The sequence below is a fragment of the Euleptes europaea genome, chromosome 19 (genome assembly GCF_029931775.1).
Source record: "Euleptes europaea isolate rEulEur1 chromosome 19, rEulEur1.hap1, whole genome shotgun sequence".
Lineage (NCBI taxonomy): Eukaryota > Metazoa > Chordata > Lepidosauria > Squamata > Sphaerodactylidae > Euleptes > Euleptes europaea.
In genome coordinates this window covers 26,169,090-26,184,547 of record NC_079330.1, presented here as the reverse complement: position 1 = coordinate 26,184,547, position 15,458 = coordinate 26,169,090, and the positions used below count along the sequence as shown (strand labels likewise).

At 48.6% G+C, this 15,458-nt stretch overlaps 1 protein-coding gene across 1 annotated transcript in view; it reads left to right on the top strand.

Annotated features, from left to right (window-relative positions):
• Window positions 1–15,458, top strand: part of GIT1 (GIT ArfGAP 1) — a 56,909-nt gene that overhangs the window by 25,114 nt on the left and 16,337 nt on the right. Inside the window, exons 4-11 of the mRNA XM_056865227.1 lie at window positions 4,397–4,502; window positions 5,400–5,486; window positions 5,735–5,865; window positions 6,893–6,987; window positions 9,184–9,226; window positions 11,945–11,971; window positions 12,850–12,898; window positions 14,204–14,276. Of these exons, the coding sequence (XP_056721205.1) occupies window positions 4,397–4,502; window positions 5,400–5,486; window positions 5,735–5,865; window positions 6,893–6,987; window positions 9,184–9,226; window positions 11,945–11,971; window positions 12,850–12,898; window positions 14,204–14,276 (611 nt within the window). The remainder of the gene's footprint in view (window positions 1–4,396; window positions 4,503–5,399; window positions 5,487–5,734; window positions 5,866–6,892; window positions 6,988–9,183; window positions 9,227–11,944; window positions 11,972–12,849; window positions 12,899–14,203; window positions 14,277–15,458) is intronic.

The window sequence follows — 15,458 nt, the reverse complement described above, 5'->3', positions numbered from 1 at the left end:
TCCTAGGCAGACTTTTGTTTTACGGGGTGGTTTGCCAGTGCCTTCCCCAGTCATCTTCCCTTTACCCCCAGCAAGCTGGGTACTCATTTTACCGACCTCGGAAGGATGGAAGGCTGAGTCAACCTTGAGCCGGCTACCTGAAACCAACTTCCGTCGGGATCGAACTCAGGTCGTGAGCAGAGCTTGGACTGCAGTGCTGCAGCTTACCACTCTGCGCCATGGGGCTCCTATTGGATGATTAGAACTAAGCTAATGAGGACAGGAATTGTTGGTGATGAACCACAACTGAAAACCAGATTATAGGCAGATAATACCATACTACAGTTAAGCCAAGAGAATGTTTGCACTTGCATTATGTGTACTGCGAGGTATATGGATATGAAATACATTTTAAAAATTTATTTATTTAAATATCTATTAGTCGTCTTTCCCTCTTGTGGAACTCAAGGCTGCTTACAATAATAATTAACCTGATTAAAAAAAATAAAACAATATAAATAAAACAACAATTATAAAAACATACAAAAGGTCTCAATTTAAAAATTCCAATTAGGACTTCCAGTAAATAAAAACTAAACCAGTCAAATGCAGTCCTAAATAAAATGGCCGTCAACTGCCTCCTTATGATTGACAGTAAGGGGGCATGCACATGTTCCTGAGGTGGTCGTTCCATAATCGTGGGGCTGCCACCAAAAAGGTACTGTCTTGTGTACCCACCAAACAAGCTTCTTTGATTAACGGGACAGTCCGGAGGGCATCTCCCTGTGAGTTCCCAGGCAGGAACATATGTGAGAAGATGGTTCTTCAGATACTCTAGTTCCAAGCTATGTGGGGTTTAAAAGGACAAGACCAGGGCCTTGAACTGGACTTCGGAGTTGCCAGTGTAATTGGTATAGTATCATGGTCATATGCTCTTGGTAGCTGGCCCCAACTAGCAGTCTAGCTTCAGAATTCTGCAATAGCTGCAGCTTCTAAACACTCTCCAAGGGTAGTCCCAGGTGGAACTCATTGCACCAGTCCAGATGTTACTAAGGCATGGATTGATGTGGCTAGATCCGACTGAGCCAGTAACACTGAATTGTTAGTGTTAAATTATAGCGGTGTAACCACATGAACTTGCTTGGAAAGAAAGAAAACCCTGGAGGTTTTTAAGAAGAGGCCATCTGTCAGCAATGTTGATACTGTGACCTTAGGCAAATGATGATTCAATATTTTCAATTAAGATTTTGTTTTGGTCCTTTTATGGCATCTTACGTTGAAACCTCTTCTGACATACTTTGCAGCCAGAGATAAGGAGCATCTTCTCTTTCAAGGATTTCAATGACAAAAGATGCCTAAATGATGTGTTATCCCTTTCAAATCTGTATAAGGAAAGCGGTTGTAATCTGGAATCCTTCTGGATTAGCATTTTTGCAAAGGGATGGGCAGTCTCGCTCAATAATAATCCTCTCTTGTAATTAAACAAGCCCCTTTGTATTTTTTGGTACCTTACAAAAGCAACACAGTTTAGAATTGGAGGGGTTTTCGTCTCTCTCCCCCCCCTCCCCCCGCGGCTTTAAAATTTCCACATTTGGTGAAAAGGCAGTTCAATGTTCTGGCTCTTTATCATGCCTGGCAAATCATGCCGTTTCTGTGATCCTTTTTTTGTCATATATAAGCTTTCGTTATTTTTTTCCAAAATGACAAAGCAAAAATATAGGTCATCTGAGATGAAAACAGAGAGAGAAGGTAATTAATAAAGGCAATTAATAAAAGAAAAACACGGGGGAAAGTGGTTGATCTTCTCACAGTGCAATTGTAAGCAGAGTTTGTCCCTTCTCTGAAGATAGTTTCAGAGGGTAGCCGTGTTAGTTTGAAGTAGAATAGTTAGATTTGAGTCCAGTAGCACCTTTGAGACCAACCAGAGTTTCAGGGTAAATGTTTTCCAGAATCAAAGTTTAGTCACACCTGTCTCACATGAAGCTGCCTTCTACTGAATGAGACCCTTGGTCCATCAAAGTCAGTATTGCCTACTCAGACCGGCAGCGGCTCTCCAGGGTCTCAGGCAGCTGAGGTGCTCCTGGGCTCAAATCTAGCTTTTAGTCCCTTCTGTTGTTACGCCAAGCACAGAGGGTCTCCTTTATTTGGGGAAATTAGCTGGAGACTAAACAGAGCTTTGCAAGAGGCTGGCGTGGGGATCTTTCTAAACCAATTCTGCCCCTAGGTGAGCAAGCCGAAATGGAGAGCAACCCAATAACAAGGAGGCCTTTATGAATTTTAAGGGTTTTATTAAAAGTAATCAAATAGGGTAACAACACACACACACAAACAATTAATTCCCAACACAGAGAGAGCTAAGAAAGTAGAGATTTTGAGATTCCCAAGCGGTTCATAGTCCTGCAGAGCGAGGTTCCAGAATAGCAGCTGCACGAGGGAAGGGGAAAAAGGACTACACGCCAGGGGTAGGACTCACATCTTGTGTTCTGGATCCAAAATGAGAAGCCACTGACATGTGCCAGGTCTCTCTGTTTTATAGTCAAATTCTGCCCATGGGGCAGACTGACTCACAGGGCATGTGAGCAGTGGGGCACAACGGTAAGATTGCTTCAAAATTGGAGAAAGATTGAGTGGTGAAAAGGTGGGAGCCAGGGTGTGAAAAGGTGGGAGCCAGAGTGATCGGAATATGAAGGGATTATTGATGACTGTCAATCACTCAGCGATTGTGTTATTGACAGCTGGCAGGAACTGGGAGCAGAGAGGGGAAGGAGAAGATGGGATTAGCTTGCCCTGAGAAAGAATGTAAAGTGTGAAAAGGGAAAACGCTATTGTTCTGAGTCTGAAGTCCTCAGGCAGATCTTGATATGCTAGCCGTTTCTTTGGTTATGCAAAAGGTGGCCAGGAAGGCAGCTGTTCCAGGGGCGGGTCTCTGGCAGAGAGGCTCAGGAGCAGATTTTGGAGTTCTCTGTTCTGCTCTGCATTCAGATCCAAGATGGAGTTCAGGTCCCCTTCCCTTCTCCGGGTCCAGGTGCTGTGTGCCATTCGCAGGTCCCTGCTGGCTCCGTACAGCGACGTCCGGTGGGGTGCTTGGGATGCTCCTGTGTCTTGGAGTGTGGTGCTGTCTCTCTCCATGCCTCCCCTGCCATTCAGCAACAGTCCCAATGTACAGACATGAGAGTCCAAGGGTTTCCATATTACAGGGGGTATAGAAGGGTATCGTTACACTGTGGGCTTACAAGAGGGTGACTGCTTAGAATTGCAGTTAGTGTCCTACTGGGACATTTTAATATGCAAATAAAATTTTCTGAGAGAATTAAATTAGTTTGGAACTTGCTGATTACAGCAGAAATCTGTGTCATTAAGTGGCATCATCCCTGTGAGCCAGAGGTTTGAGAAAGCAGGAGCTCTCAGCTAAACCGGCAGGAGTCAATTTGAATGAGCTGGAGGCCTTTCCGTTAACTCCTTTTGGAAGAAGGATGGAAAGGTGAAGCGCTTTTGATTGTTGGTTATATGATCAGAGGGCTGAGGCTGAATGGTAGAGCATCTGCTTGGCATGCAGAAGGTCCCAGGTTCAATCCCTGGCATCTCCAGTTGAAAAGATCAGGTGATGTGAAATACGTCCCCCTGAGACCTTGGGAAGCCGCTGCCAGTCTGAGTAGGCAAGAGTGACCTTGACAGACCGGTGGTCTGACTCAGTAGAAGGCAGCTTCATGTGTTGTGTGTGTGTTGAGTTATTTTGCTATCTTGTGTGTGCTCCCAAGTAGTTAAATTGTGGAACTCCCTGCCCCAGGATGTGGTGATGGCAGCCAACTCGGAAGGCTTTAAGAGGGGAGTGGAGTTGTTTATGGAGGAGAGGGCTATCCATGGCTACTAGTATAAATGGATACTAGTCCTGATTCATACCTATTCTCTCCAGGATCAGAGGAGCATGCCTAATATACTAGGTGCTGCTGAACACAGGCAGGATGCTGCTGCTGCAGCTGTCTTGTCTATGGGCTACCTAGAGATACCTGGTTGACCGCTGTGTGAACAGACAGCTGGACTTGATGGGCCTCAGTCTGATCCAGCATGGCTTTTCTTATGTTCTTAAATTAAATAATTTATAATTTGCTGTGTATGTGTATATCGTTTTACTGCTTTATTGAACGTTTAAGCTATGGATTTGAAGCTCTAGCCCTGGGGCTGCAGTGCCACAGAAGAGTCTTGCAATGGGAGAAACAGTCCTGGGGAGCCTATGGCTGAAGGGTGTGTGTTTAAATCTCCTGCAGTGAATGAGAGATCACAGCGCTTCTGTTCATGTCCAGAGTAGCCTGCCCGCACCCTTCCGAGATTTTGGGGAAGGGTCTGCTTCTAAAATACTGTTGGAAGTAGGGGTGTCAATCCAGCCCCTCATGGATCCTGTTTTTTTGTCACATCACAGCCCCACCAAGTCGGAGTTCATCCGTGCCAAATACCAGATGCTGGCCTTTGTCCACAAGCTTCCATGCCGGGACGACGACGGTGTGACTGCAAAGGACCTCAGCAAGGTAGGGCATGTTGTGCATGCGTGTGCGTAGCGAGCGCGAAGTTATGCCTTCAGATATGGAGAGGAGTGCTCCTGTTGCACCCCAGGATTCCAACCCTAGTGGTGGCGATGGAAAGTGCCGTCAAGTGGCAGCTGAGGTATGGTGGCCCTGTAGGGATTTCAAGGCAAGAGACGTTCGGCGGTGGTTTGCCATCGTCTGCCTCTGTGTGGGCTGAGAGTCCTGAGAGAACCGTGACTGGCCCAAAGTCACCCAGCAGGTTTCATGTGGAGGAGTGGGGAATCAAACCTGGTTCTCCAGATTAGAGTCCGCCGCTCTTAACCACTACACCACACTGGCTCTCATTCCAGCCCTTTGTGTGTGTAAAGTGCCGTCAAGTCGCAGCCGACTTATGGCGACCCCTTTGGGGTTTTCATGGCAAGAAACTAACAGAGGTGGTTTGCCAGTGCCTTCCTCTGCACAGCAACCCTGGACTTCCTTGGTGGTCTCCCATCCAAATACTAACCAGGGCTGACCCAGCTTAGCTTCTGAGATCTGACGAGTTCAGGCTAGCCTGGGCCATCCAGGTCAGGGCCATTCTAGCCCTAGGCTTCAGAAAAAGACATATTTTCAAGACTAAAATGGAGGAGCAGAGTACCGTGTGTCGCTCGGTGGAGAAAGAGCAGACTGAAAATGCGATAGTTTCTGATTCTATAAACCTCTGCCTCGAACCCCCAGCCTGTTCTCTTTTTAATGGAAATAAGCAAGTGTTAAGCTTTCGTGACAATTTAGTGCTCTGGTTTTTGACGAGAGCTGTCAGTTGATGGTCACTTGGCCTTGCCTGGGTGAGTGGCGGGGGGGAGGGCTGGCAGCTCTGTTTTTTCCTGTTCCCTGACCTCTGTCTCTCTTTCCCTCCCACAGCAGTTGCATTCAAGTGTCCGGACAGGAAACCTGGAAACCTGTTTGCGCTTGCTTTCTCTGGGGGCTCAAGCCAACTTCTTCCACCCGGTGAGACCCTGTGACCCAGGCTGAATTGGAACCCGGGCTCAGACCCAGTTTATCCAACCTGCCCTTCCTCCCAGAAAGCTGGGACCTGAAGCAGGCAACAGCAATAAACCAATTCATTGTAAAAATGTTTTTTTAAAAACCCTTGAAACAGATAGCGATAGAAATTTTTCAAGGGTTTTAATGTCCGGGCTCGGACTTGGCCTTTCCAAATATGTCTGTGTTGTGTGCAAATTTCCCCGCTCTTGCAGGAGAAAGGGACCACCCCTCTGCACGTGGCATCCAAAGCCGGGCAGATCCTTCAGGCTGAGTTGCTCGTGGTTTATGGAGCTGACCCCGGAGCCCCCGATGTGAACGGCCGTACCCCCATCGACTATGCTAGGTGAGGATGGGCATTGGTTGTGTCCGGAATGCCTATGGAGAGCCGTGCACTGGATCCAAATTGGGGAACAAACATGTTGTGTGTGTGTTGAGTTATTTTGCTATCTTGTGTGTGCTCCCAAATAGTTAAATTGTGGAACTCCCTGCCCCAGGATGTGGTGATGGCTGCCAACTTGGAAGGCTTTAAGAGGGGAGTGGACATGGTCATGCAGGAGAGGGCTATTCATGGCTACTAGTATAAATGGATACTAGTCATGATGCATGCCTATTCTCTCCAGGTTGAGAGAAGCATGTCTATTATTTCAGGTGCTGTGGAACACAGGCAGGGCAATGTTGCTGCAGTCGCCTTGTTTGTGGGCTTCCTAGAGGCACGTGGTTGGCCACTGTGTGAACAGACTGCTGGACTTGATAGGCCTTGGTTTTTCTTATGTTCTTAAATTCAATAATTTATAATTTGCTGTATCTGTGTATATTGTTTTACTGTTTTATTGAACGTTTAAGCTATGGATTCTTGAATGCTTCAAAACTATCACTTTATGTCAGAGACAGTAGCTGGCTTTCATTGTATGCTGAGGACCCCTTGAACGCCATCCTGGGGTCATGGTGATATAGAGATTTTTTAGGGTAAAGTGTTACATTAAATAAAAAATTATTTATTTGCCATCAAGTCCCAGCTGACTTATGACAACTCCAGGTGGGGTTTTCAAGGCAAGAGACATTCAAAGATGGTTTGCCATTCCCTGCCTCCATGTCCGACCCCGGTTGGTGGTCTCCCATCCAAATACTTTCCAGGGTCAACCCTGATTAGCTTTCGAGATCTGATGAGATCAGGATAGCCTGGGCCATCCAGGTCAGGGCAACTAAAGATTAGACTGGTGGAAAAGCTTAACAGATTGATAGCGATGGGGGGCTTTTGTTACTGCCATTTGGCGAGACAGAACTGAATGCTATAATTCAGTACATGATAGGGACTTATTTATAGTAGTTGGGGAGATTGTTTGACCTTTGATCTCCCTCTCTCCCTGCAGGCAGGCGTCCCAACATGAGTTGGCTGAACGGCTGGTGGAGTGTCAGTACGAACTTACAGACAGGCTGGCCTTTTATCTCTGTGGGCGCAAGCCAGGTAAGGGAGCCATGTATCAGACTGGGCGAGGCTGGATTTCGGAACCAGGGGCCGGGGCCCACCAAGGTCACCTATTTTGCTCAGGGTGTGTTTTCTAACCATTGCCAAGCAGGCGACCATTTCAATTTTGCTTTAGAGTTGCTGCGAGAAAGAAACTTGAGAATCTCAGGCCATTTTTGCATGGCAATTAGCAGCCCCTTCCAGGCTGAATTGCCCCCCCAGAATTTTTTTATTTTTGCACGCCGAACCATCATTCTGGCACAGACCTGCTTCGCATTACAAAAGAGTCCACTTAACGCGACCTTTTGTGTGCGCATTAGCTATGCACATGCTAATGGCTATGCAAACGAACGAAGGAGCAGGTGAGTGGGGGGTGGGTGGAATTTCCTCTTTTGCGGCGGGACTGTGAATGGGCGTTTTTAAAGTCGCATTTTTAAAACGAGCTTTGAACAAGCTTCAAAATTGACCATGCATAACTGGCCAAAGGGTTTTGCGCTGGTTTCTCTCTCTTTACTTTGTACCAATCCCCCTCCCCCGTACAAAATACATTTGTGTTTCAACGTCGTTTTTGCCATAAAAACAGTGGGAAAGATGACAAGAATGATTGATGGCAAAGAAACGGAGGGAGACTGAAACGGAGGAGAAGTAGAACAGCGCTTGGGATCAAAAGGAAATTAAAACAGTTGCATCAGCTCAATGCTGTTCCCAAGCAAGGGAGGAAGGGCATGTTGAGCTGCGATATTGGGGTGGCCAGTGGTTAAAGATCTGCCTCATACCGAGTCGGACAGTTAGTCCGCCTACCTCCATTTTGTCTAATCATATGAGCTTTTACCTATCAACATGTTATAATATAATCAATATATTCTCCTGTAATAGATGACATATATAATTGTCTAAGCTAACAAGTCACTAGAAAAGACAGTCATGCTAGAAAAAGTGGAAGATCCAACAGGAGATGGATTGAATCATAGAATCATAGAGTTGGAAGGGACCACCAGGGTCATCTAGTCCAACCCCCTACACAATGTAGGAAATTCACAACTACCTCCCCCACACACACCCAGTGCCCAGAAGATGGCCACGATTCCCTCCCTCTCATGAACTGCCTAAGTTCATAGAATCAGCATTGCTGACAGATGGCCATCTAGCCTCTGCTTAAAAACCTCCAGGGAAGGAGCACTTACCACCTCCCAAGGAAGCCTGTTCCACTGAGGAACCGCTCTGTTAGAAAATTCCTAATGTCTAGATGGAAACTCTTCTGATTTAATTTTAACCCGTTGGTTCTGGTCCAACCTTCTGGGGCAACAGAAAACAACTCGGCACCCTCCTCTATGTGACAGCCCTTCAAGTACTTGAAGATGGTTATGATATCCCCTCTCAGTCTTCTCCTTTTCAGGCTAAACATACCCAGCTCCTTCAACCTTTCCTCATAGGATTTGGATTGACTCAATAAAGGAAGCCACAGTCCTCAATTTGCAAGATCTGAGCAAGGCTGTCAAAGATAGGACATTTTGGAGGACATTGATTCATAGGGTCGCCATGAGTTGGAAGCGACTTGGCACTGAACAAACACACACAAGCTAACAAATAGACCTAATCTCCTTGGTCAATATATGTTAATTTATGAAACCTGAAATAGTGTTTCCTTTGACCAGCTCCTTACATATGCATTCTTCTGCCACATAATCATAATACAATTTCCGTATCTTTTGAAATTCTTCCATCAGCCTTTTGTTTGCAGTGTGTGTCAGCTCGGCCACCACTGCATGTTCAGCTAGCTTTTCTAGCCAATTGTCTATTGATTTCGCTTGGTTTTTGGTCAGCTCAGAGGGGCTTAGCAAGAGTTCCGTGGCTGGTTGTTCGCCGTCGTTCTTCTGAGTGAAAAGCAAAAAGAAAAAATGACCTTGTGTTTATTTTTGCTGTGTTTTATTGACTTCGTTTCTAACCTGCCTTCTTTGCGAAGACCTGAGGCGGATTGCAAAATTTTACAAAAGCAATTCTGTCGGACATCAAAGGCCTCCAAGAAACAGGGCAGTAGGATTAGGCTTACGGAACTGGGAAAAGCGATGCAAACGCGCTTCGGTGCGCGGAGAAGATTGTTTTTAGTGAGCGGACCTGGCAAACAAAGGGTTACTGTTGAAGAAGAGCGAGCATCATGTGCTGGATCTCTGAGCCGCTCTTGCCTTTCCCTTGCAGATCACAAGAATGGGCATTACATCATTCCGCAGATGGCCGACAGGTGAGACCCCGCCCCCGGCACGGTCCCCCCCCCCTTCCGTCGCTTCCATTTCATGGGAAACAAATGCTGCTACCTTGTGGACATCATGGGCGTCGCACATATTCCTGTTCGGATCGAATCAGGAAAGGGAGTGCTGACTCCTAGGGCATTTATGCATGGGAGGTTTTGCCTTGGATTTGCTGCTCTCTAGGCGCACATTTTCCCCATCCATATGGGAGCCAGCGTGGTGTAGTGGTTGAGAGCGGTGGAGTCTGATCTGGAGAACCGGGTTTGATTCCCCACCCCTCCACATGAGGCTAATCTGGTGGACTGGATTTGTTTCCCCACTCCTACACACGAAGCCAGCTGGGTGACCTTGGGCAAGTCACAGGTCTCTTAGAGCTCTCTCAGCCCCACCTACCTCACAGGGTGTCTGTTGTAGGGAGGGGAATGGAAAGGTGATTGTAAGCCGGTTTGAGTCTCCCTTAAGTGGTGGAGAAAGTCGGCATATAAAAACCAGCTCTTCTTCTTTTGTGTGTGTGTGTGAGAGAGAGAGAGAGAAATCAGGTTTATTGGTAGACAGCTCCATACAGAGCTCTTCTGTGCAGCAGCAAACATTTAAGACTTGTGCTTGCAATTGAGGTAGGTCATTTTGACAAGTGCTCTGAATTTTCATCTCAACTCTTTACCATCTAGAATAAACTCGGGGCGGGGGGGAAGAATACTGGTAGTTACGTGCAGCTCCCAAGCTTAGGAACACAAACAATAGCAAGCATGTAGGGCCCCAGTTTGGATTAAGACCCTGCCATGATGGAAGGGTTAAGCTCTCTCGGCCACACACTTTCCCTAACCTGAAACAGTCGTGCAGGGCTGTTATTTGCTCTCCCCATCCATATTCTTAAAACTCAAAACTAAGCCCCCATGAAGAGTTTTGAGAATTCGGAAGGGAAAAATGTGCATCTATAGAGCGGCAAATCCAAGGCGAAACCTTCCATGCATAAATGGCCTTACTGGCAAGTTTGCACATGGCCTTTTAGTCAGTGGGGCAGAATTACTAAGGGCACACAAGTGATGGCGTTTTCTTCTTGTCAAGACGGGGTGTGTGTGTGTGTGTGTCTCTCTCTGAGTAAATGTAACAGGGAACTTTAAAATAAATAATTATTTCTATCCTGCCTTCTCCCAAGGCAAAATGGAAAAGAAAATGCACAGGTTGGTTTTCCCTTCTAGTGGGTAGAAGCTTTGGTTGGTGAACTTGTCGGTTGCCTGTATGATAGTCAAAAAGGTACCTGTGATATGGTTTTGGTCGGTTTCCATTTAAATTGGTCTGTTGGCCTCAATGGTGCTTCCTCGTCTACCTGGCTTTCCCCTATGGCTCACCATTGTGGGCCTCTGGCAAAGGCAGGGGTTTCTCAGCACCTTGTACCAAAAATCTTTCAATGAGAGAGGGCAGGTGTGGCACCAGGGACCTCCTGCCTGCCAAGCCAGTGAGCTGTGAGCCGCTGAAGAGGACGCTGCCTTTTCCTGGGTCTGTTGAGCTTGGCGTTGACTGGCAGCGGCTCCCGGGGGAAAGGTATTTCTGAGCCCCTGGGATCTCATAAAAGAGAGGCCGCCGGGGCTGCTTGGTGAGCCAGTGCTGTGCCCCAGGGCAACCATGTGCCCTAGGCTTATCTCACTTTTCAGCCAAAGGTTGGCTCCCGGAATGGCTCAAGGAAACCAAAATTGCGAGTGACTGTTCAGATTAGATCCAGCCTCTTCCCAAATGAGGGGATGCTCAGCTGAGTGAGATTCGGGCCTGACTGAGACCAAGGCCCGCGTGGTGTAGTGGTTAAGAGCGGTGGACTCGCAAGCTGGAGAGCCGGGTTTGATTCCCCACTCCTCCTCATGAGCGGCAGACTCTAATCTGGTGAACTGGGTTGGTTTCCCCACTCCTACACATGCAACCTGCTGGGTGACCTTGGGCCAGTCACAGTTCTCTCCGAACTCTCTCAGCCCCACCTACCTCGCAAGGTGTCTGTAGTGGGGAGGGGGAAAGAAGGAGATTGTAAGCCGGCTTGATTCTCCCTTAAAAATGTAGAGAAAGTTGGCATATAAAAACCAACTCTTCTTCCTTTTCTTCCTGTTCTTCCTCCTCTTCTTAGAATCATGGAATCATAGAGTTGGAAGGGACCACCAGGGTCATCTAGTCTAACCCCCTGCACATTGCAGGAAATTCACAACTACCTTTTCCCCCACACCCTCAGTGACCCCTACTCCATGCCCAGAAGATGGCCAAGATGCCCTCCCTCTCATCATCTGCTTAAGGTCATAGAATCAGCATTGCTGACAGATGGCCATCTAACCTCTTCTTCTTCCTCCTCTTCTTCTTCTTCCACTTCCTCTTCCCTCTAGCTTTCTCTCTGGCCCTATCAATGGCCTGTTGAAGGCGCAAAGGGGAGTCATCGGGCATGGGGGGGATACCCGGTTGCTTCCTGTCCTCCTTCTGACATCGTCCCAGGTTAGGAAAGGGAGCTGCTTCCTGGCCAGAGTGGTGGACGTGAGCAGGTTAAGCTCCTCCCTGAGCAAGGGTTAGCCAAAAGAGTATCATGGGGTGGGGTGGCTTCATTCCTTGGCAGGCCCTGAGCCCCAGGGATCGAGTACTCATTGAGGGGTGCGGCGCGGCCCTTGCTGCTGGTGCGTGGACTGGTGTCTTTAACGCCCTCCCTTATCCTCTTCTTCCCCTGCTGCCTTCTCGGAGATCAGAGTGCGTCCAAAGTGCATGTCCCAAAGGTACTGACAGTTTGGCTTGTCTGCATGCAGCTGCTCAAACCCCCTCCCCCTTCTTGGTGCATGCAGAAGATAATCTGCATTTTGTGTGTTGGGGGTGGGGTGGATGGAGCTGGCTGCCCCCAAGGGACGTTTGGGGGAATGAGGAATGCCTTGCTTGCAAATTCTAGCACTTCACACCTCTCCCGGACTTCTCTTTCCCCCCTGGCTGGAAAGTTCCCAAGTTCCTGCTTTTTCTCATTTTCTCAGTGCTGAGACATTTACAGCAGGAGCCCCGTGGCGCAGAGTGGTAAGCTGCAGTACTGCAGTCCAAGCTCTGCTCACGACATGAGTTCGATCCCGACAGAAGTTGGTTTCAGGTAGCCGGCTCAAGGTCAACTCAGCCTTCCTGCCTTCCGAGGTCGGTCAAATGAGGACCCAGCTTGCTGGGGGTAAAGTAAAGATGACCAGGGAAGGCACTGGCAAACCACCCCGTAAACACAGTCTGCCTAGGAAATGTCGGGATGTGACGTCACCCTATGGGTCAGGAATGACCCGGTGCTTGCACAGGGGACTTTTACCTTTTAGACATTTACATCTTAGCACTTAAGAAATCAGAAGGTCCTTGGAAGTGTTTTCTGTACATAATTTTCCTCCTTCCTTGCTAGCTAGCACTGGCGCCCTTGTCTAGGCGCTGTTCCCTTTCAGCCTTGCTGATCCGATCCATATGCCAGTAATGGATCCTTTCCCTCTGTTTCCAAATATGGTACCTGCATCTTCAGTAGGGTACCCTGCGGATGTGTGGATACCCTGCAGGGGCAAGATGACAAACCCCCTTTGCAGGGGACGTATGACGGGATAGGGATAACGTTACCTTTCTCTCTGTCTTTCTACTTTGCTAGCCTGGACCTTTCTGAATTGGCAAAGGCAGCCAAGAAGAAATTGCAAGCGGTAAGAGGGATGGGGCAGGGGAGGACGGGAATCAGAGTTTAGTTGTGTGGGGTGCGGGGGTCCTTGGCCTGGTGTCCCTTCCTCTGCTGAAATAGGGGGGTCCATTTTCTTGAGCTGCCTCCAAGAACGTCAGACCCCCTCCCCAGCTGCAAACTATTTTTCTTTGCGCAGGGAGGAGATGCATGTCTGGGGAGGGGATTGTAGAAGCATCAGGTGACCGGGTGCGGTCCCGGGAAAGCTTCATCACATACGGAGGGAATAATTATGCACACCTCTTGCCCTTAACCTTGTAACCCTCACCCTGCGCTGAAAAGGGCTGAAGTCTTATCTCACACGCAAGTTAAATAGATTTGCTGGTTTTTACATAACTGCAGCTTTTTAAAAATTCTGCTTCCACTGGCCAGAAAGAGGGACATGGGGCTTTTCAGGCCATTTATGTGTCTCTCTCCCCCCCACCCCTGGACATACACACACACATGTGTCCTGAAGGACACTGATCCCTCTGGCTTTTAAGGTTCTAGCAGGCCTTGCCACACCCACTTTCAAGAATACCCATGAGGACTAGAAACTTTTATTATTTATTTGGACTCGTAACCCGCCCTCCATCCCCAGCCAAGGCCAGGCTCAGGGTGGGTAACAACAAATCAATAAGACCATAAAACATCTTCCATTAAAACTATTAAGACCATACAACAATATTAATAAATAAGGCAAGATGGTGCTTAATTTTTATACAAACCACTGAGAGCCTGGCCAAGCAGTCAGAGCCCCCATATAATTGGTAAACCTTCTTGTTCCTTGAATGAAATCTGAGTTCTTGGGGCCCTGATTTCATGGTTCGTGCCCATTTAAGCCAGCATGGTGCAGTGGATAAGAACGGTGGTTTGGAGCGGCGGAGTCTGATCCAGAGAACTGGGTTTGATTCCCCACTCCTCCACATGAAGCCAGCTGGGTGAACTTGGGCTAGTCACGCTCTCTCAGCCCCACCTACCTTACAGGGAGTCTGTTGTGGGGAGGGGAAGGTGATAGTAAGCCGGTTTGATTCTCCCTTAAGTAGCAGAGAGAGTCGGCATATAAAAACCAACTCTTCTTCATCATCTGTACAAACCGACATGGCAGAGTATAAACACGTTCTCCCGGATGCGAAATATCCAGCACCCAAGGGATGTTTTTGGGCTCCGTGATCATGACACACGCTCCCTCCGAGGCACCCAGTGACTGCAGTTCCCAGGCCTGTGCCCCCTGCCCCCCCACCCCGATTGCTGTATGGAATCTGCATTCCTTTTCCTCCTTCTCTCCCTATAGCTTAGCAACCGCCTCTTTGAAGAACTGGCCATGGATGTCTACGATGAGGTCGACCGTCGGGAAAATGATGCAGGTGATGAATGTTTGTGTGTGTTGGGGGGGTTGAGATGGGGGGGTTTGGAAAGGCTGTTTGGGGCCCTTCACTATTTTCTGCTGGACCACAACCTCCGGGCTCTCTCACCATCATTACAAGCCAGGCCTTTGCTGCTGGAGTGTGCCCACCCTAGGGTTGCCAGGTCCCTCTTCACCACCGGCGGGAGGTTTTGGGGGGGCAGAGCCTGAGGAAGGCGGGGTTTGGGGAGGGGAGGGACTTCAATGCCGTAGAGTCCAATTGCCAGAGCGGCCATTTTCTCCAGGGGAACTGATCTCTATCGCCTGGAGATCAGTTGTAATAGCCGGAGATCTCCAGCTAGTACCTGGAGGTTGGCAGACCTAGCCCACCCCACCCCATGTGCCAGTCTCTCTTCTTGTAGCTGGTCTGGTTGCCCTGGAGAACCCAGAGGACTAGATTTGTGCAAGATCTCACACTAGGGGAGAAAAATAACGCCCCAAATAGATCTGGACTGACAACCCCGCCCCCCCCCAAGATTCCCCGGTCCCGTTTTTCAAATTGCTAGTGCAAATCAAGATCTTTTCTCCGACTTGCCACCTTAATGTTGGGGGAATTGGGCAGGTACCACCTTCTCAATCACGCTGCCCACAGCTGGCTCAAGGTGTCTACACCCCAGAGGCCTGGTGTGGTCGTGCAGAGGGCCATGAGAGCGCGGGCCCTTGCGGGGGAGACAGGTCCTCTTGAACTGTGACTCAGCGGTAGAGCGTCTGCTTGGCATGCAGAAGGTCCCAGGTTCAGTCCCCGGCACCTCCAGTTAAAGGGACTAGGCAATGAGGTGATGTGAAAGACCCCTGCCTGAGACCCTTCAGAGCCGCTGCCGGCCTGAGTAGGCAATACTGATTTCGATGGACCAAGGGTCTGATTCAGTATAAGGCAGCTTCATGTGTTCACGTGGGTACAACAGACAGATGCCCCCAGAGAGACCCCCTTGAGATTCCTGGGCCAATGGACTGGCCTCCTGATCTATCTCAGTAGGCGTGCATTCACACACCCCCTCCAAATCCTGCTTCGCTCTTGCGGCTGGCCTCCGAGATCTCGACGGGCAGGACTTTCCGAGCCTGTGATCCAAGTCAGAAGGATTAGAAACTTGCGGAGGATGTTGTATTCTGTGCCTAGTATGAATTCTGCATTTGCTGCTCAGGT